The 24,756-nt window shown below is 35.6% G+C and overlaps 1 protein-coding gene across 1 annotated transcript; it reads left to right on the top strand.

The window, feature by feature from the left end:
- Window positions 1-6,917: 6,917 nt before the first annotated feature.
- On the top strand, window positions 6,918-16,329 carry LOC124887109. The gene is made up of 6 exons (XM_047396292.1): window positions 6,918-6,974; window positions 13,858-14,751; window positions 14,939-15,181; window positions 15,272-15,325; window positions 15,980-16,195; window positions 16,276-16,329. The coding sequence occupies exons 1-6, from the start codon at window positions 6,918-6,920 to the stop codon at window positions 16,327-16,329; spliced, it is 1,518 nt and encodes a 505-aa protein (XP_047252248.1).
- The last annotated feature ends 8,427 nt before the right edge of the window (window positions 16,330-24,756 follow it).

Below are 24,756 nucleotides of genomic sequence, written 5' to 3'. Positions count from 1 at the left end.
AGATAGAAACCACCCTTAGGAGCCTTAATTGACCACCTTTAAGAAAACCTTAGCCTTCCTTGACCCACGAGTCATGACGAAATTTTAGAGTGTTTAAGAGAGTTTGATTGATTGCAAATTGGTTAATGAAGCCCCGAAAAGGTGCTTTATGTCATGGGGTTACTCGAGGTTAAGAGGGGAAATATCTAGATTACCCTCAACTTAAACTGTATAAAATTCCCACGAGAAGGAATAACCAAATCCGCACTAATCATACCTTATCATACGAGTAGTATCCACCACTCGTATACTAGGCATCCCTTGGACCCGTACACTGTCGAACATACGACCACCAAGGCCAACTCATACCCAAGCTTAGGAAAAGTACCCTAGAATCGTACCATAGGCAGAATAGACTCCTCTAGGTTGGACTTAGGGCGTCATACGATTCGGTATCATACCACTAGTACTCTAACATATGACTAGTTTAATTCATTCGTACGCTGGAAAAAATCACCCAAACCTCAATTATCAACATAAGAGTTGAGGACCTTAAATCGTACCCTATCATACCAAAAGTACCCTTAGTCGTATGATGTCCAGAAACCCATAAATCGAGAAATTTTCTAATGACCAAAATCTAGGGTGTTTCAATTCTCCCCCACTTTATGAAATACGGAGGCTCACCTCTTTACAACAACTCAATAAATATACCAAACCACCTTATGCTACATAGGTGAAATAGAACAACCTTCGGACCCTATATCATGAAATAATATAGCATCCAGGGATAGTTTATGGGATAAGCACTATCATGTAACTTAGTAAAAGTGATAAGATAATGCCATTACCAGATAAACCATCAAAATCCATATACAACACATTTATATACATGTATATAGGATGCAGGGATAGTGACAAAAGTCATGAACATAAGGGTTTTAAACCATTAATATAAAATGTATAAATCACTTTGCCCTAATTGAACCTATGGGCTATATGGGTTGAGCTCTCCCTACTAAAAGAGCCCCAAAGCATGTTGGCCATGCGAACAGAGAAAATTTTAAGGAAAGGCTAAAGAACCCAAGGAGATAGCCATTCCAAAATATATATAGTGTGTACCACTAAAACACTCTAGGCTTTGACCCTCTAAAATTTCTTGAGCTTGGGCTCACTGCCTTATTAATAATTCACCATATGAGTCGTATGGTGTAGTGATAGGTATAGGGTAAAAGTCATTACCAAACCAGTGTATTTTTGGACAAGTTTTATTTTTATTATAAAAGACTCATCACAAGTCATATGATCATGTGACAAGTGGTTAGGGTACATTCGTATGTTGTCCAATTTCTAAGCCTTTATTGTTTTGTGTTTGTCACAACTAGTCCGTACTAGTTATATGGTCTATGACAACTAGGGTAAGGGAGTAGTAAGTAGGATAGTGTATGGTGTCAAATTTTCTATCTTGGTGATGACTTAATTTTAAGAGTCGTATGTTGTGTTGATGACTCAATGGCTTGATTTATAGCCACCTACGAACTTTTTACAGCATTTAAGATGAGGGTATTCTGGACATTTCCTACCCCAAGCATTAAGACCCCACATTTTATAATGTTTTTTGGTCATCTATTACACACTTTACAAGATCAAACACTTTAATGGATTAAAGATCAAATTCTTTCCATGAATGTTCATAACTCAGTCATGTGACTCTTCTTTCATTTTTAGTTCACTAAAATCATATGTTTAAAACATTGTTCATGGGTCATAAATGGTTTGAATGCATAATGTTGAGTATTATTTTCTCATGGTTTAAATTATAATTACACATGTTTTGATTATTATTATACATATGAGGGTACATGGGAATTGTGGTTTAATAAATAAGTCATGTTTAACCATAAATTTGTTCATTTTTGTCTTTGATAATGGTATTCCCTCAACCTATTTGTGAAAATGTCAATGAGAATAATCTTATCACATGTTGAATTATTCTTTAAACTAAAACATTGTACTAAGAATGTTGATCATTGGTAAGTAGTTTTATGAAGGCTTTGTTGGCTATAAATTTATTTGAAATACTAAATAGGTTCAAGTCCCTAAACATTGAATTGAATTGATGCCTTTTTAATATAATTGGTTTGAGTCCCAAGCTAATTAGTAATGGTTATGGCATGTTGTACGCTTGCAAGTGGGTTTTATATAATGAGACCAACGGGATGCCATTGGTAAGTAACTGTATTAATAGTTGTGTATATGTAATGAATATTTTAATTGGTCTTTAAAAGTGGGATGTGTAACGGGATGTAAAAGTGGATTCCAAAGAACTAACACTGGAAATTGCGCAAGCCAGTGTGGGTATCTAAATGACCGAGAGGTTTGAGTACCCTAAATAAATATATAAATGGGAGGTTTGAGTCCCCTATATTATTACATTGGTGCTTAAGTCACCTTGATTATATTGGGAGGTTTGAGTCCCCCATAAAGGCATATACGGATGTGGATATTCTCTGGTTCATGCGGTTACATGCATTGAGGCTCTTCCAACTATGGGAGAGCTAGGCCCCTATAGGCCGTGGGCACCTTGTTATATAATAATTATGCTACAAAGCCCAGGTTAAGGTTTTCAAAGGTCATTGTAAGCCTTGGTCGCTACCCCTGCATGCGGTATTAAATATGTGTATATGTAATTCATATGATATTATGCATTAGATGTTGAATAGGTTTTGAACTGTTATCATACATTATTTTGTTCCCTTATCCCTAAGTTACATTCTAGTTCTCTAACTACTCACTGTCTTCAAACATTGTATCCTCACACGATGCAGGAACTGACCATACTACCACATCTACTACTTAGTGACTTGGATTCCAGATCACCTAATAAGTCAGATTGAAGTGGTGAGCTTCTATCCTTTGAAAGAGCCCATTTCATTTTGTGGTTTCTTTATTTTACATTCTAACTATATTTTTGATATTGGTTTTGGTTATTATTGGGGTTATGTCCTAATATTTTATTAACGTTCGGTATGGTAGAGGCTTTGTTGGACTACTGTGGACTTTGTTGGTCAAGTTAATTATTTTGGTGACAGATGGTTGTCTGATTACTAGTGGTTGGTATAGAGATATCATAAATTATAATTAGTTTTATTATCTTCTATCTTGTTATATGTTTGGAATTCATCCAATATTTGAGTTGTAGTGTTGGTTCGATTAGGTGAAGGGGGCGATCTTTGGTCCATGTGGGACTTCAGTTATCCATCATAGCCAGTCCTAGATTTAAGTCATGAAAAAGGTAGTATTAGAGCCCTAGGTTCATGGTCAATTGGGTGTCCACAAAGGTTAATACCCCATATCTTTTTGGGTCTCTATATAGCATACGACTTATAATCCGCAGTTATACCCAATATATAACTCATATGTTAGACTCATACCTTAGTTAGTATAGCATGCTAAACATTCTATTACAGGTAAGACTTGACCCCATGGGTCATCAAGAGGAGTACGAGTCATATAAACCCAACCATATAGACATCAGTATTGACTCTTTGAGGCTATATCTAGTATATGAGAGGGGGTATCTAGTCGTATACAAAGGTATGACTCATATAGAGAGAAGTCATATCAATAGTAGTGTTGGTTCCCCAAATTATCCGTCTATCTTACAAGTGACATCACCATATCATATAGGCATCTTACGAGTTAGAAGAATGACTCGTATCAAGACCAGTACATGTTTTTTTGAAATCGTCCAAGCTTATGAGTCAGCAGTCCAGTTGTACCTTAACATACGAGTTGTAAGGTCGACTCATACAGACTAGGAATGCAATTTTTATGCACATTTTTCTAGGGGCCTTTATGTCTTTCCCCACTCTCTTAAAATACAAACCCCTATCATTTTGGCTTCACAAGGGGTGGTATAAAAGGCCTCAAATCCCTAATCTACATCATTAACATCAATTTACTAAATAGAATCAAGAGAAAAAAGGTTTTTTCATATTCCCCAATTAGTTAGGATTTATGAAGGTCAAGAACAACTTTGAAGAAATTTCCACAAAGCTTATACTTCAGGTAAGTGGGATGTTCATCCATGGGTCCCATTCTCCCATCAAGGCCAAAAACGTTCTTTTCAACTAAATTATGGATTTGTCTCTTTCTAGAGTTTTATGTTTTCAAGATGGGTTAAATATGTGCCTTACCTTTGTAATTAAACTCAATTTCATGTTCACTATGATCCCATAACATATTATGTTAATTCATGTTTTAAACTACAATTTCCCATGTCATGATTCAAGTGAATTTCATGTGAAATCGTTAATTTATGAATTTAGCCATGTAATTATGTAGATTTACTATTTATAACACATTCCCATGTTTAATTTCATGATTCTTACATGTTTTATGAAATGTCTTTGTTTTGGGTACTTGAACCATGATTGCCATCCTAAAGTTTTAAGTGTTGATATCATGCTTTATGGCTATTCAGTGCTTACTAATTATGAACACCTGATACCTACGTGTTTTACATGATTTCAGATCTTTCTGGTAATAATTCAGTGAAATAATGAGTTATTATTTACTAAGATATTTATGATCATGCACTATTAATTAAGTAATAATGTTCAATCGAGTTTAGTGCAGTCCAGTACCAGTGTTAGTTCAATTGGGAGTAGGATTTAGTATCGAGTGAACCCAGGGATGTGGGATCACCTACTCATAGAGGGTATGACCTTTAGTAGCTGTCCCTGAGTCCTAAAACTACATAGCCAGCATAGGTTTAAGATGCCTTCTTGCCAGTTAAGGGTTGAGATATATCTCATAAGAGCACCTGCCAGTAGAGGGTGACTCTTGAGTCCTTCAAGACACCAGTTTAGTGGATCCATGCAACTATATGTTAGTACTCGTGGCAAGGTACTAACACCCTTCTAACTGGGGTTACAGGTTAGATCCTGATTAGCCCAGATTCGAGCATATCAGTTATATAATACCTCCCACAGTCTCAGTACAGTAATCAGTTTATTTTAATTTATGTTGGCCTAATCAAGCATACAGATTCTCAGTTATTCTTCTATACATCTTTAAGTCTTTCAGATTACAAATTATCTTTGAAATATATTTATACTTGGTCTTGCATTCTAAGATATTACATGTTCGTGTATTTATGCTCAGTTACATCATGTATTTTATCTAGTCCTTATCTCATATACCAGTACATTCAAAGTACTAACTACATATTTTTGTTTAAGCTGTGGTGTCTTATAACATAGGTTTTGATGCATAGTTTCCCGACCTCTCTTAGAAAACTCAGCATTACTCAAGCAACAGTAGTGAGGGGTCCTCATCTATTGAGGACATGATTTATATATTGCAGTCACTTTAGTGCTTTCTTATATTTAGTTAGTTTGAGTTAGTTTGGGGTTTGTCCTATCAACGCTTCATGATTTTAGGGGCTTTCAGACAATCAGTTAGACAGTTAGTCTGTCATTTCAGTGTCATTAGTTGTTTTTAGACAAACAATTGGTTTCTAGTATTTTATAAAATATTTCAGACATGTTTTGTTATATATTTTAGTATCCAGTTTTATAGTTTTTTATTAGCATACCTTCCACACACATAATATTTTACTATTTTGTTTAGTGCTCATAGCAAGTACCAACTCATGGGTTAGCTTATGGTCACTTGTAGCCATAAGCACCATTGTTATGACTAGGGGGTATACTCAGGTTGTGACAAAACTTGCTATCAGAGTCTAAGGTTTTCAAGTTTCCTAGGGAGTCTAAAAATTGCATTGAGTAGAGTATTGTGCATGGGTGTAAAGTGTGCTACACTTAGGGACAAGAGGCTATAAAATATTTTAGGAAAGTTTCCCTTCTTCCATTTTTCATGTCATGCGAAAGAGAATGAGATCTACTTAAACTTTCTGACTAATCCTTCATTTCATTTATAGACAATGTTTCCAAGAAGAAGTAACAGAAGAAGGAAAGGGGATCAGCCCGCACCATCGCCTATTCAGGAAGATCCCCTGAATGAGCATGTCTCTCACACAAAATTTAGGGCCTCTTTCAGTACCTTAGCAATTCTATAGCTGTTCAGAACAACCACCAAGTTGTTTCACTACCTAATCTAGTGGAAAATATGGCCGCAATTAGGATTCGAGATTTCACCCGGATGAATCCCCTTTTTTTTGGGATCTAAGTCTAAAGAGGATCCATATGAGTTTCTAGATATGGTACAAAAGGTGACTTATATCATGGGAATTAGTTTGAATAAGAGTGCATAATTAGCTTTATATCAGTTGCATGATATATCTCATAACTGGTTTAAGCAGTGGAAGGGGAACCGAGGTATAGAGCTAGGGCATATTGAGTGGGAGAAGTTTGTCATGTCTTTGTTATATAGATGCTTTCCATTATAGTTTAGGAAAGCTAAGGTGCAGTAGTTCATTAATTTGAAGTAAGGTAGTATGAGTGTGAAGCTGTACTCGCTTAAGTTAACTCAGTTAGTGAGGTATGCTCATTCTATGATGCAAACAATAGTTCTTGAATAAGTAAGTTGTCCAGGTGTAGCTGATAGTGTGTTTTAAGAGTGTAGGACTACTATGTTGATTAAGGAAATGGACCTATCTAGGCTATTGGTTCATGCTTAATAGATTTAGGAGGAAAAGCGTAAGGAGAAAGAGAGAGAGAATAAGAAGGCCAGAATAGGTAGTTTTAACTTTTCTCATCCAAGGTCAGAAGGTAGTAACCATTCCCAGTTCTATTAGTAATTTTTTGTCCTAGCTCTATCTTTAGCTAGTGTACTAGTGCCTAAGTTTAGGCAAGACAGTTGGGATAAAGCGCCAAGCTCTAAGTCCCAAGGTTGTACAAACAGTGGTCATACTAATCCACTCAACAAAAAGTTTTGTAGGAATTATCAGGGTTAGTGTAAAGCTGGTAGTAATGGGTTCTTTGGATGTGGCAAGCCAGTCCATAGAGTCAGGAACTGCCAGAGAGCTGGTCAGCAGGGTTAATCCAATTATTCTTTAGCTCCAGTAGGTTGCCCGACTCAGTAGGGTGCTACTTCCAGTGCTATTAGTAGGCAGTGTTAGAACATATTTTAGGCACTCCAGACTCGGCATGATCAGGAAAGTTTTCCTGATGTGCTAATGGGTACGTCATAGGTTTTCCATCTTCATGTTTATGCTTTGTTAAATCTCAGAGCTTCACTTTCTTTTGTAATTTCTTATATATCCATCAATTTCTATGTCAATCCCAAAGTATTAGCAGAGCCTTTCTCAGTACCTACCCAGTGGGTAAATTTATTATAGCCAAATGGGTATATAGAAATTTCTCGGTTATAGTATCTCAGAAAATTACCTCAGTTAATTTTGTAGAGTTAGAGATGACCAATTTCTATGTTATTTTTGGCATGGATTGGCTCCACTCATGCTATTCCTCGATTGATTGTAGAAATAGAGTCGTTCATTTTTAGTTTTCTAATGAATGGGTCATTGAATTGAGAGGTAATACTTTAGTGCTTAGGGGATAGGTTCTTTCTTATCTTAAAACAAGAAAGATTATATCTAAAGCGTGTGTTTGCAATATTGTTCGATTTAAAGTATAAAGTTCTGCAACTCCAAGTCTCAAGTCAGTTTCAGTTGTAAGGGTGTTTCCAGATATATCCCTAAAGATCTTTCTGGAGCTTCTCCCAAAATGGAAATTGACTTTAGAATAGATCACCTTCCAGATACCCAGTCTATCTCTATTCCACCTTACTAAATGGTTCCAGTTGTGCTTAAGTAGTTGAAAGAATAATTAAGAGATATCTTAGATAAGGATTGAATAAGGCCCAATATTTCTCTATGGGACGCTCCAATATTATTCGTGCTTAAGAAAGATTGTTCTCTCAAAATGTGCATAGACTACCATCAATTAAAAAAAATTACAATAAAGAACAAGTATCTACTTCCAAAAATTGATGACTTATTTGACCAACTTTAGGGTGCCAGTTATTTCTCAAAGATAGACCTCAAATTCGTCTATCATCAGTTTGGAGTCACAGAATATGACATTCTGAAGACATCTTTCAAAACTCAGTATGGTCACTTTGAATTCCTAGTTATGTCTTTTGGACTAACGAATGCCCCTGTAGCTTTCATTAACTTAATGAATAGGGTGTTCAAATAGTACTTGGACATGTTCGTCATAGTCTTCATTGATGATATACTTGTATATTCCAATAGTGAGAATGATCATGCAGACCATCTAAGAATTGTGTTACGGACCCTTAAAGCTCATTAATTGTTTGTTAAATTCAAGAAGTGCAAATTTTAGCTAAGATCGATAGCTTTTCTTGGCCATATTATTTTCGGTGATGGCATTAGAGTTGACCTATCTCTCCATCAGATATTAGGAGTTTATTGGGTTTGGCTAGCTATTATAGGTTATTTATTGAATGTTTTTCTTCTATTTCATCCCCCATGTCTTAATTTACTCAGAATAAGGTCAAATTCTAGTGGCCAAATTCTTGCAAGAAGAGTTTTCAGGAGTTGAAGACTCGACTCATTTTCGCTCCAGTCTTGACTTTTCTAGATAGTTCAAATACATTTTTAGATTACTATAATGCTTCCAGTAAGGATATTGTAAGGTTTGTCGCTAAGTGTCGAAATTGTTAGCAGTCAAGGTTGAGCACTAAAGTCCTAGTGGTACCTTGTAGGAGTTTAGCATCCCACTTGGAAATAAGAAGTAGTGAACATGGATTTTGTGACTGGATTGCCTCGTATGTGTTGTCAACATGATTTTATATGGGTCATTGTAGATAGAATGACCAAATCAACTTATTTTTTTCTAGTTCATACTTCGTACTCAGTTGAGGATTATGCCAGGCTTTACCTTAGGGAGTTAGTGAAATTGCATGGGGTCTAATTATCTATCATTTTAGAAAGAGGTACTCAGTTTACCTCCCAATGTTGGAAGGCTTTTTAGAAGGGTCTTGGTACCCAAGTTCATCTCAATATAAGTTTTAATCCCCAGACAGATGGTCAGGAAGAGAGGACATTCACACCTTAGAGCAAATGTTGAGAGCATGTGCAATTGACTTTGAAGAAAGCAGGGATAACCACTTACTTTTGATTGAGTTTACCCACAATAACAACTATCACTCTAGTATTCAAATGGATCCATTTAAGGCTCTCTATGAAAGGACATGTAGATCTCCTATTGGTTGGTCTGAGGTAGATGAAGCTACTTTGATAGGGCGAAATTTAGTGTTTGATATGATAGAGAAAGTTCTGTTGATACAGGGAGGCTAAAGATATCCCAAAGCCGTTAGAAATCTTATGCATATATGAGGACAAGAGATCTTGAGTTTGAGGTTGATGATTTGGTCTATTTGAAAATTTTGCCTATAAAGGGAGTGAAGTGATTTGTCTTGAAGGGGAAACTCAGTCCCCGCTATGTTGGCCCGTATAGAATCTCGAGTCATTTTGGGAAAGTAGCTTATGAGCTAGAGTTTCCTGTAGATTTAGCATCAATACATCCGGTATTTCATCTTTCTTTGTTGAAGAAATGTATTGGTGATTTGGTGGTAGTTCTTCCTTTAGAAGATATGGACGTTATGAATAGACTTTCCTACGAGGAAGTCCCAATTGTGATCCTTGATCGTTAGATTCGTAGGCTAAGGAATAAAGAAGTTTCCTTGGTTGAAGTTCTTTGGCAGAATCAATTTGTTGAGGGAGATACTTGGGATGCAGAAATAGATATGCGAACCAAGTACCCTCACCTTTTCTTCGAAAAACCCAGATTTGGCTTGAGGTAATGATTTTCCTTAGTTTGACTCTGTGTCATTCTCAGTTTCAGCTATGTAACCAATATCATGTCATTGTATGCATTCACAAAATCAGTTCATTTCTTGTATCATATTTTAGACTCGATTATGTAATCATATTTGAAGTCATGCATGTTCAGTATATGATCTCAGTTTCCTTAGTGGTCTTAATATAACTAGTCTTATTCAAAGGCGAATGTTCCCAAAGGGTAGATATTGTAATATCCCATATCTTCTCCAGTCTCTGTTCAACATACGACTCATGATCCTCAATCGTACCCTAGTGTATAAGTCGTATGTTGGACTCGTACCAAGTCAGTATAGCATGTTGAACATTCTGTAATAGGTATGACTTGACCCCAAGGGTCATCAAGAGGGGTACGAGTCGTATAAACCCAATCGTATGGATATCAGTATTGACCCCTTGAGTCTCTATCTAGGATACAAGATGGGGATATCTAGTTTTATACAAATTGTGACTCTTATAAAGAGAAATCTTATCAATAGCAGTGTTTACTCCCCAAGTTGTCTGTCCATCTTATGAGTGACTTTACTAAATCATATAGGAATCTTATGAGTTGGAAGTATGGCCCATATCTAGACTAGTAAATGTTTTAGAAATCTGCCAAGCGTACAAGTCAGCAGTCTAGTCATACCCTAACATACGAGTTGTAAGGTTGACTCATACCGACTGGGAACACAATTTTTTTCATATTTTTCTAAGAGATTTTATGTCTTTCCCCTTACCATTAAAATCTACATCCCTCATTTCAGCTTCACAAGAGGTGGTATAAAAGGCCCCAAATCCCCAATTTACATTATTAAATAATAATTTACTAAATAGAATCAAGAGAAAATAGTTTTTTATCTTCCCTAAGCACCTAGGGTTTCTTAAGGTCAAGAACAACTTCAAAAAAATTTCCCCAAAGCTTCTACTTCAGGTATGTGGGATGTTCATCCACGGGTCCCATTCACCCATCGAGCCCAAAAAACTTCTTTAAAACTAAATTATTGATTTGTCTATTACTATACAGTTTTTTGTGTTCAAGATGGGTTAAATATATGCCTCCCCTTAGTAATTGAACTCAATTTCATGGTCACGTATGATTCCATGAAATATTAGGTTAATTCATGTTTTAAACTATAATTTCCCATGTCATGATTCAAGTGAATTTCATGTTAAATCCCCAATCGATGAATTTAGCTATGTAATGATGATGATAACACATCCCTATGTTCAAGTTCATGATTCTCACATATTTAATTAAATTTCTTTGTTTTAGGTCTTTGAACTAGGATTTCCATCTTATATTTTTAAATGTTGATATCGTGTTTTATGGTCATTCAATGTTGGAGGGTTATGAACACCTTATACCTATTGTTTGACATAATTTCAGATCTTTCAAGTAATATCGTTGAAACCATGAGTCTTATTATTTACTTAAATATTTATGATCATGATGAGCACTATCAGTTATGTGATAATGTTAAGTCGAGTTTAGTTTAGTATATTACCAATGTCAGTTCAGTTGAAAGTAGGATTTAGCATTTATAGAACCCAGGGATGAGGGCTCACCGGCCAGTAGAGGGTGTGACCTTTAGTAAAAATCCCTGAGTCGCAGAACTACGTAGCCACCATAGGTTTGAGATGTCTTTCTGACAGTTGAAGGTTGACACATCTCTCATGATATAACCTACCAGTAGAGGGTAACTCCTTAGTTCTTCGGGATGCTAATTTAGTGGATCAACATAACCATGTATTAGTACTCGTGGAAAGATACTGACACCCTTCTAAATGGGGTTATAGGTTTGACCCTGATTAGCTCAGATTGGGGCATGTCGGTTATATGATACCTCCCCCTGTCTCAGTATAATGATTAGTGAATTTTTATTTAGGTTTTCCTGACCAAGCAAAAGGATTCTCAGTTATTCAACTATAGAACGTTCAGTCTTTTAGATTACATATTATCTTAGAAAAATATTTATGCTTGGTCTTGCATTCTCAGATATTACATGCTCATGCATTTATGCTCAATTACCTCATGTATTTCAGCTAGTCCTTATCTCATATACCAGTACATTCAATGTACTGTCCACATACTTTTCTTTGTGCTATGTTGTACTATAACATAGGTCCAAATGCATAGTTTCTCGGCCGCTCTTAGACAACTCAGCGTTACTCAGCATCAGTAGCGGTAAGTCCTCATCCATCAAGGACATTATTTGTTTATTTATATTACTTCAGTGCTTTCTTACATTTAGTCAGTTGGAGTTAGTTGGGGTTTGTCCCATTAACTCATGTTGTTTAAAGGCTTTCAAATAATCAGTTTGACAACCAGTCAATCATTTTAGTGCCATCAATTATTTTCAGATAGACAATTGTTTTTTATTATTTTATAAAATATTTTAGACATGTTTTGATATGTATTTCAGTATCCAGTTTTATAGTATCTTATCAGCTTACCTTCTGCACACATGATTATTACTATTTTGTTCAGTGCTCATAGTAGGTTTCAACTAATGGGTTAGCTTGTGGTCACTTATGGCTGTAAGCATCGTTGTCATACTAGGTGTAGCCTCAGGTCGTGACTCAAAGTTATGTCAAGTAGAGTCTCTTTTATATATGTGTATCATGCCACACTAATAAGAGAGAGGCTACAAGACATTAGGAATGTTTCCATTTCTTTGTTCTATTGTGAGTTGTAGAATCTATGGTCTTGGATTCCTTTAATTCTCATTTTCCCACTTTTTTAGATCGGCAAAGGTATATATATACCCCTGAACTATTATTAAAGGTACATATGTGCCCCTCGTTATACTTTTGGTCTATTTATACCCTTCCCGTTAATGTTTATGTACATATATACCCTTGACCCTAACGGATGGACACGTGTCATCATCGTAATGACTGACCTATTATTTTTAATTTTACTTGACCCAAATAAAAAATTACCCAAATTAAATCCACACCCAACCCAAACCGTATCCATACCCAATCCGGACCTATCAAAGGTTCTAGAGAACCCATTCTAAAAACCATTGCCCCTCTTTCTCACTCTCTCTCTTCTCAGACTCCCACTTCATCACTGTCTACATCTTTTAAAAAACCCTAAAAACCAATGATGTATCTTTATATCTTTGTTTCATTTTGTTGTGAAATTACTACTGATCTGTGTATGTTGTTTCGCCTCTTTGTTTACTTATTTTCTTGTCCATAAAATTAGTTTTGTAGTTCTAATTTTTTTTTTGGTTCATCAAAACATCGTAGTCTCTAAAGAATCAGTTTTTGGGTTCGATTTTAGTGATTTGTTGTTGTTGAAGATGGAGATTTGTCCATTTATTTGTGGATTTAGGCTTTTGTCATTTTTGTAGTGTTTTAAAGCTTTGTTGATTTTAGGGTTTTTAGGGTTAGTCGATTGTAGGATTTTCTCATTTTTTTTATCCTAGTGTTTGGGAGGTTTACCGATTCTAGGGTTTGTCAATTCTATGATTTTGTCGTTTTTCTCGTAGGGCTTATGGGCTTTACCAATTCTAAGTTTTTGTTGGTTTTTTTCTATGATTCAGGGGGTTTGTCAATTTTAGAGTTTGTTTAGGATTTTTATTTTTGTTGGATTTTTAGACATCTATTTTGACTGGGACCATTTCGTTATTTCTCTTTTTGCGATAATTTATTTTTTCAAGTAATAAAAAAATGCTCAAAGTATGGTTAGGAATTTGTGCACATTGTTATATAAATAGCAATTTGGTTGTTCTTTATTATCTGAACATAATTTTGTAATGTTTGTTATGTGTCTTTTGTTTGATTGTGTATAAATATGTGGTCCCTTTCATTCTGTTTTGTACAACATATGAGTAGTGTATCTTTTTCTTTCATGTGTTTGTGCTATCTGAAGGGTCCTTTTCTGATTCTCTATTGCTATGTGTTTGTACTTGAATTGACTGGTACAAGTTGGATTTATTTTGTATATGATTTGATATTGTTTTGTGTCTGTTTTGGGATTATTTTTCATCACTTTTGAGTTTGTTTTGAATCTGTTATGGATATTTTACTCAAGAATATTTTACTTTTTATAGGTTATTAATATAGTAAATATTACCATATACTTTCATTATGGTGGAGATTGGGTTACACAACCAGGAATACTTTATCAGAAAGGAAGTGTCCAGTATTGGAAAGGGTATGATCCTGATCTTCTCTCTTTTATTGACCTAGTAAATGAGTACACAAGTAGGTTTGGTTTTGTAATTGTCCAACAACTTATTGTACTTGGACCTTTTGGTAAATTTTTTAAAATACAAGGAGATGAAGGAATTAGAACACTATTGTCTTTTGTATCCGAGGATTATCAATCCATTCACTTGTTTGCTACTGATGATTGTGAGTTATCTGTTGATGTACTAGACATTGTCAAGCATAGTAGTTCTTTTTTACTTGCTCCAATATTTGATGAAGCAGGAATAGATTGTAGTGACACTGAAAGTGATAGTGAAGTGGTGTTTAGCTGTTCAGAATATGACACTGATGAATCAAAAAATTTTGTTGAAAAAAAGCGAAGGACTATAAAAGCTAGTTTGCAAGATTATAAGGAGATTTTTAGGGGTATGTCCTTTAAGGATATATCAGAAGCAATACAATTTTGCAAACTTTATGCTTTATCTAAGAAGGTGGAACTTGTTATGGTGAAAAGTGATAAAAAAAGATTGAGATATACATGTCGTGCTGATGGATGTCCTTTTCAATTATTGATCTTTGAGGATGACACCACTCCTGGAGCGAGTGTCAAAAAACTAGTAGATCATATTGATCCCCATTTGAATGGATATGACAATAATATTATTGACTACTTTACTATAGCATACTATTTCAAGAAAAAGATTCAAAGTGATCCAAAATACCGGGTGAAGGATATGAAGGATGATTTACATAGGGTGTTTGAAGTAAATGTAAGTGAAGCAAAGTGCAAGAGAGTAAGAAAAGAGATTTTGGAATCTTTAGGGTAGTTTTACAAACTCTTCCAATAAATTAAAAGCTTATGCAATCGAATTAAGGAGTTACAATCTAGGATCTGATGTTGTGATTCAATTGTCTAAGGAGGCACTTGAAAATGGTAGAAGAAAATTTCTAAGAATGTATATTTTCTTCAACTCATTGAAGATAGGTTTTAAGGCAGGTTTAAGGCCACTCATTGGGTTAGATGTCATATTTCTTAAAGGAAAAATAAAGGGACAATTATTAGTTGCTGTTGGTCAGGACAGTATGAACTGTTTCTATCCTATAGCATGGGCTGTGGTAGATAAAGAGACTAAAAGGACTTGGACTTGGTTCTTGAAACATTTGAAGCATTTACTTGAACTTCAAAGTGGCAAAAGAATTACATTTATATCAGACATGCAAAAGGTAACATTATTTTTAATAATATTAATTTATTTAATTTGTTTGTTGATTATGATATTACATGATATTTATTTGTTTTCATGTGATGTTTAGGGGCTGGTTGATATAGTACAGAATATTCTGTTGGATGCACATCATAGATATTGTGTAAGGCATATTGAGACAAATTGGTGTAGGATATGGGTTAAAGGTGAGATGAAGAAACTTTTGTGGTGGTCTACGTGGTCCCCTTTTATTGAGTAATTTGAAGACTAACTTAAAGAGATGAAACAATTAGAGGAAGAAGCTGGACAGGATTTACTTGATAGGTATCCTCCCAAAACATGGTGTAGAGCGTACCTTGATACAGGGTGCAAAAATCAAGTAGTGGACAATAATTTTATAGAGTTGTTTAATGGATGGATACTCAAAGCAAGATACATGCCTATTATTTGAATGCTGGAAGACATTAGAGTCAAGGTGATGACAAAATTGGCAGAAAAGGAGGCCTTTGTGATAAAGTGGAAAGATGATCAATTTAGTCCTAAAAGTGAAGCATTGTAGAATGAGTATTTAAAAATATCTTAAGTTTGTAGGGTAAGTGGCAATGGGGACAATGACTATGAGGTCATAGAAGGTGAAGATAGACATATTGTTAATCTGAAGGAAAACAAGTGCACTTGTAGGACATGGGATCTCACTGATATTCCATGTCCACATGAAATTAAGGTCATGGAGCACAAGAAAATGAATCCTAAGATTGAAATTAATTAGTATTACAGCAAAGATGCATCTTTACAAGTTTACAAATACAAGTTGTAGCCTGTTAGGGGAGAAATCTTCTGGAAGATTGACCTTTCACAAGCTATTAAACCACAAAAAATGGTCAAGCATGGTGGAAGGCCTAAGGAAAAGAGGGAAAGACAAAAAGAAGAGGCACTTAAGAGGCAAGGAGAATGGAAGCAATCAAGAAAAGGTTTATTAATGTCATGTGGCATATGTGGACTGCCTAATCGTAATTCAAGAAGCTGTGCAAAGGTAATTTAATTAGAATTTGTATTTGATGCACTTTAATTTATTTTAATGTTATAATAATTATCTTTTCTGTTATGACAAAGCGTACAAAGCAAGCTGCTGGTAAGAAAAAAGAGCCTACTGGGGAAAAAAAGTAGCAGACTGCGTATGGGAGTGGCTTAGTTGATGAAGAGGAACCCGATGAATAAGAGATCAACTTAATAGCCCCCCGCTATGAGGAATATGATGAAGACCCTCTTCTAATGCCTAGAATAATATCTGAAGAAGCTTATTTACAAAGACTACAAAGTAGGCAAAGAACATAACAACCAATTGAGAGTAGAGTTATAAGCTTCAGAGGTGATAGATATGGTGTTAGTGAACCAAATAACCTTCCAATAACACTAACTGGATTAACCTGGATGGGGAGAGATGCAGTTACTACTAACCAGTTATAAGTACAAAGGGCAGAAAAGTTGAGGACAAGAAGAGGGTAATGTTATTAGCTATATATCTTTGTCTATTTTAAGTCTTTTTTACGTATATTTTGGGTTTGTTTTTGGGTGTCTTTTGATGGATATTTGACATGAAATGGAACTATTTTGGTGTTGAGTTTTGATGTATTTTGGGTCTACTGCAGACTACTCTCTGTTGGCTATTTTGTACATGAATATCTTGTAGTCAATATATTATTTTGTTTCAGATTCTTCACTTGTTATGGATATCAGATTCTTTCTTATTCTGGATATCATATTCTTGGCTCTTTATTTGTAATCAGTAGGTATTAATATCTGAGTTGAGATAGTATGATAACAATGCAGAAGAATTCTGTGAGTTATCCCTGAAAAATTCCATAGTTTCAGAAAAATTTTGCAAGAAATAATCTGCAGGTATTATGTGCACTACAGTTTTATTTTGTTGAACATCCACGAGGGACTTTAATCCTACATTGCATAGGTAGTTTCATAGCTGTTGCAAGAATGATTCCAAATTGTCCCAACTGAGATTTTTATTTGCACAAACACCGTAAATCAGCCTTGCGTAGAACTACGCAACAAGCTGGTGTTGGTGGTGGAGGTGGCTTTCCCATCACTGCTGGTAGACATTGTACACGGTCACTAAAATTGAACTTTTTTTTTTGTGTTGTGTAAGCAACAAAGAGTTGGAAAAGTGACAAGATTTGGATTTTGTTTATTATTTGAACTGTAACTCTTGTGAACTCAGCATGTGATTTCTAGGTTCATAGATATTTTTATCTTTTTTCATAAAATAGATCATTAGGCTATTTAATAATCCAATGTACTTTGGCTCTAATCCAATATACAAGGTAGTAGTATTATCTTATATTTACAACCAACAAAACATAAGCTTTAAATCTTACAAGTTAGTAAACTATCCATGAACACCAACTCTATTGACAGGATCACATTAAGCTTTAGATTAGAAGTTTGCAAGAAATCCATAAGACAAGCTTATCTACCCAAACTCTACCGCTCATTACCAGTAGACCCCTTTGGTGTCTGATTGAGGGTAGTGTAGAGTAAACATACATCCACAACAACATACTCGATAAAATCTCACTAATGGGGTCTAGGAAGGATAGTGCGCATGGAAACCTTACCACTACCTTGTGGGGGTATCGAGGTTGTTTCCATGATTAACCAAAGTAGGCATACCAAATTATAGTAACTTAGCTATAGTCAAAGTGACCATTCATTAACAAGCAAAGTGCTTAGAATGAAAATAAAAGAATTAGATTGGTAAAGATGACAAACAATTTTAGATGAGGGAAAAAAGATATTGCTGTCTTGTTATCTCTGATATATCTCATTACAACTTGGAAATAAAGAGTTTTTGTAGCTTGTACTTTCTAAATTAAAATAGGATAAGACACATTACATAATGAAGTCAAGTGTATCTTCCTTTTATACATAACTACACAACCTTCACTTTCTACTGGAAATGAATGTCACTCACATAAAAAACACTATATTCGACAATAATAAGCTATTTTGATAAATTCTCAGCCTATTAATACAGATTCCTGTCTTCTTGCAGAGGTTGTTGAAGTACTAGATAGGCTTAAAGGCTGCAATATCATGTAGTTTACTGGGATCAACTGAATGCCACAAGCCGTGCAGTACTTGAATGTACATTCATGTTCATCACTTGAAAATTGCAACCAACAATCCGACAAAAGCAACAAACGAAATAATAAGCAGGATCTTCATCTTCAATAATTTTTCTTCCAAATTTCTGCACTTGTTCACCTCAAAGTAGTTTAAAGCCTCTAAACGCTCCACTTTTTGCTTTAACTCATCTTTTTCAATCTTGACTGCATTCAACGAATCTCTTAAAGTGTCTATTTTCACTGTAGCCACTTCTAATTTAGCCTTCAAATTGTTTATTTGGACCAAGACATTTTCTGAAAAATTATCCTCCCACTTCCAAAAACCACAATTTTCACTCTATTTAATTGAAAAAAATTCATAAGCACTTAAGATTTAAAGCGTATTAATTGAACTTTAGAAAATATACGAACTAACACAGGTTCATGAAACATACCTTTGGTTTAAGACACTTATAAAATTTTCTTCTAGGGTTTGATGCAGTTCTTGTAGTAAAACATCGAGTAATTTCACCACAGTGACATATATTCACTGAACTACTTATAGAATCACAACTACTTTTAGATATGTTTTAAACCTAATTTATCAAATTATAAAGGAAATCAAAATATTTAGGCGTGGAGCACAAATCTCCATCTTCAACAACAACAAATCACTAAAATTGAACCCAAAAATTGATTCTTTAGAGACTACGATGTTATGATGAACCAAAAAAAATTAGAACAACAAAACTAATTTTATGGATAAGAAAATAAGTAAACAATGTGGCACAACAACATACATAGATTAGTAGTAATTTCGCAACAAACTGAAACAAAGATATGAAGATACATCATTGTTTTTTAGGGTTTTTTGAGAGATGTGAGATAGTGATAAAGTGGGAGTGTGAGAAGAGAGAGAGTGAGAAAAAGGGGTGACGGTTTTTAGAATGGGTTCTCTAGAACCTTTGATAGGTCCGGATCGGGTATGGATCGGGTTTGGGTTGGGTATGGATTTAATTTGGGTAATTTTTTATTTGGGTCAAGTAAAATTAAAAATAATAGGTCAGCCGTTACGATGATAACATGTGTCCATCCATTAGGCTTAAGGGTATATATGTACCTAAACATTAATGAGAAGGGTATAGATGCACCAAAAGTATAATGAGGGGTATATATGTACCTTTAATAATAGTTCAGGGGTATATATGTACCTTTGCCATTTTTAGATCATGCCTCCCAAATGATCTAAAGCTCATGAAAACTCCTCTATTCTACTAGGGGACATTATTGATGGGATGCGCCTTACTTATAGGGTTTAGACCCGGTTTAGAGGTCCAATTGTTGATTGCTCTCCTGGAATTCCATCGGTTCCATCTAGCACTCCTTGAACTCCTCAGGCTGATATAACAGACATAGAGTTTTCTTAGTCTATTCATATGTTGGCTCAGCTTGTAGCTTCTCAGTCCGAGCGTAGTACTCCATCTTTTGAGGCTATAAGGGTTGGCCAATTCATGAGGTTGAGTCCTCTAACTTTTAGTGGAGTTAATATTGAAGAGGACCATCAAGATTTTATTGATGAGATGGACAAAATCCTTTAGATTATGCATCGTTTAGATGTTGAAGGTTTGGAGTTTTTGCCAATTAATTGAAAGATAAGGCGTACCAGTTGTATGAAGAGTAGGATCATTCCGAGGGAGATGATGTTGACTCTCTACTATGGCCGATTTTCTCTAGTGCCTTTTTGGACCCATTCTTTTCTTAGGAGTTGAGGTAGGCTAAAGTAGAGGAATTTTTAAATAGGATGTCAATCAAAGAGTATGCCTTGAAATTCCATTAGTTATCCAGGTATGCTCCTGAGTTGGTGTCAAGTATGAGAGCTAGAATGCATAAGTTTTCTTTTGGGTTATCTTGTGAATTAATTCTAGAGAGTAATTCTACTTTTTTGAACAAGGATATGTATATTTCTCAACTTGTGGTGTATATGTAGCAGGTTGACGAAGAAAAGAAGAAGTAAGTTGAGAGTGGCAAAAGGCAGAGTAAGAAATTTAGATTTTTTATCAGGGTGAAGGCTAACAATAGAGTGGTAGAGATAGAAAAAAGTGGCTTAAAAGAAGAGAGGGAGTTCTGATTCTTTTTTTATGGCTAGTACTCCATAACAGAAGTCATCGGGTGATCATTATTCTTGACATGATGAAGGGTACAGGGCACCCAATCTCAGACTGGTTGGGGCTCAGTCTACTCCATTATATCCTTCTTATAGATTTTATGGTCTGCCTCACCGTGGACAGTGTGAGAAATAAAGAAACTGATGTTTTTATTATTGTTAGATTGGCCAATTGTAGTGTGATTATCCTTTGAGGGTTTCTTTTGGGGCCAATAAGGTTCTTGTTTCCTTTTCATTAGCTCCTACACCAAAGGGTGCTACTTTTTGTTCTTATATCGGCACTGGCCAAAATTCCTTATATGTTATTGCTTCTCTTCGAGACTTTGAGGCATCTCCTGATGTCATTATTGGTATGTTAAAACTCTTTTCTCATGATGTGTACTATTTACTTAATCAAGGGTCCTTCTTTCTCTTAGGTGACCCATTTTATGGCTGTGCATTTTGGTTTTAATCTAGAGTATATTTTTTTATCCCTTTTCTGTATCTACCTGGTGGGTGACTCTGTGGTTGCTAGGAGAGTCTATAAGGGTTGTGTGGTATCTATTATAAATAAGGAATCTCTAGTGGAATTGATAGTGATAGAGATGATTGACTTTGATATTATTTTGAGGATTGACTGGTTACAGTCGTGCTATGTTTCTTTAAACTGTCAGACCTATAAGGTCATATTTAAATTTCCTAATGAATCAATTATTGAGTGGGAGGGAAATTCCGTAGATCCTAAGGGGAGGTTTATATCGTATCTTAGAGACCAAAAATTAATTTCCAAAGTATTTTGCTATCATTTGCTCCAGGTTAAAGATTCTTACTTGGAGGGTCCTTCATTAACATTCGTTCCCGTGGATAGTAATTTTTTGGAGGTTTTTTCTGAAGATCTTCAAAGTTTCCCTCCCCATAGGGGGATTGATTTTGATATTGATCCTTTTATGGAAACTCGTCCTATCTCTGTTCCCCCATATTAAATGGCTCCAGCTGAGTTGAAAAAACTCAAGTAGTAGTTGAAGGATCTCTTAGACAAGGGTTTCATCCATCCAAGTGTGTTCCCGTGGGGTGTACTTGTCTTGTTCATGTGTAACAAGGATAGTTCTTTTTGAATACGTATTGATTATTAATAATTAAACAAGGTGACGACAAAGAATAAGTACCCTCTCCCAAGGATAGATGATTTGTTTGATCAACTTCAGGCTACCAAATTCTTCTCTAAGATCAATCTTTGATAAGGGTATCACCAGTTAAATATTAGGGAGGTGGATATCCCAAAGATATCTTTTCACACCCGGTATGGGCATTTTTAATTCTTGGTTATTTCTTTTGGTTTTACTAATGCACAGGGACATTCATTGATTTGATGAATAGGGTATTCCATCAGTTTCTAGATTTGTTCATGATTGTCTTCATTGATGATATTTTGGTATACTTTAAGAGAAAGGAGAATAATGTTGATCACCTCCACATTGTATTTTAGACCTTATAAGATTAACAATTGTATGCTATGTTTTCAAAATGTGAATTCTGGATGAATGATGTTTTATTTTTAGGTTATGTTATATCAAGTGAAGGGATCATAGTTGATCCTCAGAAGGTTACAGTAGCTAAGAAGTGGCCTAAAATGATGACTCCAAATAATATTTGGAACTTCTTGAGTTTAGCCAGTTACTATAGGAGATTTGTGGAAAGTTTCTCTTCTATTGGTGCCCCATTGACCAAGTGGACTCAGAAGAAGGAGATGTTCTTATGGTCTGATGCTTGTGTCGGTAGTTTTGAGAAGCTAAAAGATAAGTCAATCTCAACTCTAATTTTAACCTTACCTTAAGGCACTGATGGTTTTGTTGTTTACTGTGATGCATCCCGTGTAGAACTTGGTTATGTATTAATGCAGCATGGTGGGGTGGTGGCCTATGCTTCTAGGTAGTTAAAGGTTCATAAAACATGAATTATCTGACTCATTACTTGGAGTTATAAGATGTGGTATTTGCATTTAAAATGTAGCGTCACTATTTGTATGGAGTCCATGTGGATATCCTTTTTGAACATTAGAGCCTATAATACGTGTTCACTCAGAAAAGGCTTAATCTTAGGCAAAGGAGGTGGCTCGAGTTGCTAAAGGACTATGATGTGAGTCTTTACTATAATCAAGGTAAAGCTAACATAGTTTTTGATGCTCTTAGTAGGTTATACTTGGGGAGTCTAGCTCATGTGGATAAGGCTAAGTGGGAATTGGTGAAGGATATTCACTGTTAAGCTAATCTTAGGGTTTGGCTCTTGGACTCTGAGGATGGAAGTGTTTTTGTGCAATTGGTGATGCAATCATCTCTTGGTATGGAAAGAAATGAGAAACAGGTATTAGACCTTCTCTTGATGAAAATCAAGGATGATGTGGGTACCGGTGATGGTATCTTGAGATACCAAGGGAGTTGTGTATTCCCGATGTTGATGGGTTGCGAGGCAAGATTTTGGCCGAGGACCATGAATCACGGTATATGATTCCTCCCTGTACAACAAAGATGTATCATGATCTCAAAGATGTATATTAGTGGAATAATATGAAGAGAGACGTATTAATTTTTGTTGCTAAGTGTATGGTGTGTTAGCAAGTGAAGGTGGAGCACATGAGGCTCGGTGGGCAAATCCAAGAGATTGAATTACCGGTGTGGAAATGGGAGATAATTAATATGGATTTTGTTATCGGTCTTCCAAGGTTGAAAAATTAGTGTGACTCCATTTGGGTCATCATGGATAGAATGACTAAGTATGCTCACTTCTTGCAAGTGAGGACTAATTATTCTACCGAGTACTATGCAAAGTTTTTCCTTCAGAAGGTTGTAAAATTGCAGGTGTGCCTATCTCAATTATTTCAAATAATGGCACTCAGTTTTGATTGCACTTCTGGCACTCTTTTCAGTGTGTTCAGGGGACTAAAGTGAGCCTTAGCACCGCTTTTCACCCACAGAAAGACTGGTAAGCGGAAAAAACTATTCAAACTTTTGATGATATGTTGTGCACTTGTGTAATGGATTTTGGTGGTAGTTGGTATGACCACTTTTATCTCATTGAATTTTCCTATAACAATAGTTACCATGCTAACATTGGTATGGCTCTGTTCGAGTCATTGTATGGTCAGAGGTATAGATATCCTATTGAATGATTTGAGGTTGGTGAGGTGGAGATATTTGGCCTAAATTTGGTTGACCAATCTATGGGGAAGGCAATGCTGATTCGGGATAGGCTTAAGACCATCCAAAGTCGCCAAAAGTCATATACGGGCATTAGGTGAAGGCACTTGGAATTTGAGGTTGGAGTGGGTGTTTTGGATGGTGTTTCTCATAAAGTGAGTGATGCGGTTTGGGAAGAAGGGGAATATCAGTCCCTAATATATTAGCCCGTAGTTGATTTTGACAAGGGTTTATAATGTTGCATATGAGTTGGATTTTCTCTCTAGCATGAGTTCCATTCATCCTGTATTCCACGTGTCCATGTTGCAGAAATGCGTGGGTGATCCTTCGTTGGTTGTTCCTTTGGAGGACCTTGGTATTTTGGATTATTTTTCCTATGAGGAGGTCCCAGTGAGGATCTTAGATCATCAAGCATTTCTTTTGTAGAAGAAGGATGTGACTTTTGTGAAGGTTCTATGGTGGAACCAAAAGATTGAGGAAGCTACTTGGGAAGCCGAGGAGGACATGAAGTCCAAGTACCCATTCCTATTCTTTATTTTAAAAATTCATGCTTGAAGTATGTGCATATTCTTATCACCTTTGTTTTCTATTTTTGTTAAAGGTAAGGTTGATTACCTTGGTATTTTTGTTTTCTAACTTTGTTAAAGGCTAGAGTAGAGGTATATGGAGTCCAATTGTGCTTGTGTTTCCTTGACCCATCATTCTAGGACGAATAATCCTAAGTGGGGAGACTAAAATGCCCTAGGATTTGACCCTTGAAAATTTCAATAGATTGAGCTCTGTGCCCTATTAACGACTCACCATACGAGTCGTACGGTATGGTGAAGGGTCTAGGGACAAAATTCATTACCAAACCAATGCATTTTTGCCAAGTTCTATCTTAGTTATGAGAGACTCCTCATGAGTCATTGATTATGTGATAAGTGGTTAGGGTCTAGTCGTATGTTGTCCAGTGCCTAAGCCCTTGTTGTTCTGTGGTGGTCACGACTAGACCATACTAGTCGTATGGTCTGGTGATGACTGTGGCAAGGGAGTCATAAGTTGGAAAACGTGTGGTATCCAATTTTCTATCTTGGTTATGACTCAATTGTAAGATTTGTATATTGTGTTGATGACTTGATAACTCAATGGCTTGACT

Source organism: Capsicum annuum, chromosome 9 (genome assembly GCF_002878395.1).
Source record: "Capsicum annuum cultivar UCD-10X-F1 chromosome 9, UCD10Xv1.1, whole genome shotgun sequence".
Classification (NCBI taxonomy): domain Eukaryota; kingdom Viridiplantae; phylum Streptophyta; class Magnoliopsida; order Solanales; family Solanaceae; genus Capsicum; species Capsicum annuum.
Note: the sequence above shows the minus strand (reverse complement) of the source record. Positions and strands in the feature narration are given on the sequence as shown.

Excerpts from the sequence above, each read along its gene's own strand:
- LOC124887109 (XM_047396292.1), top strand. The coding sequence starts at position 6,918 with ATGGGTTCTTTGGATGTGGCAAGCCAGTCCATAGAGTCAGGAACTGCC. Across the intron at positions 6,975-13,857 it reads CAGGAACTGCCAGAGAGCTG|GTTATTAATATAGTAAATAT; the intron begins GTCAGCAGGGTT and ends TACTTTTTATAG. Across the intron at positions 15,326-15,979 it reads ATGCACATCATAGATATTGT|CCTGTTAGGGGAGAAATCTT; the intron begins GTAAGGCATATT and ends TACAAGTTGTAG.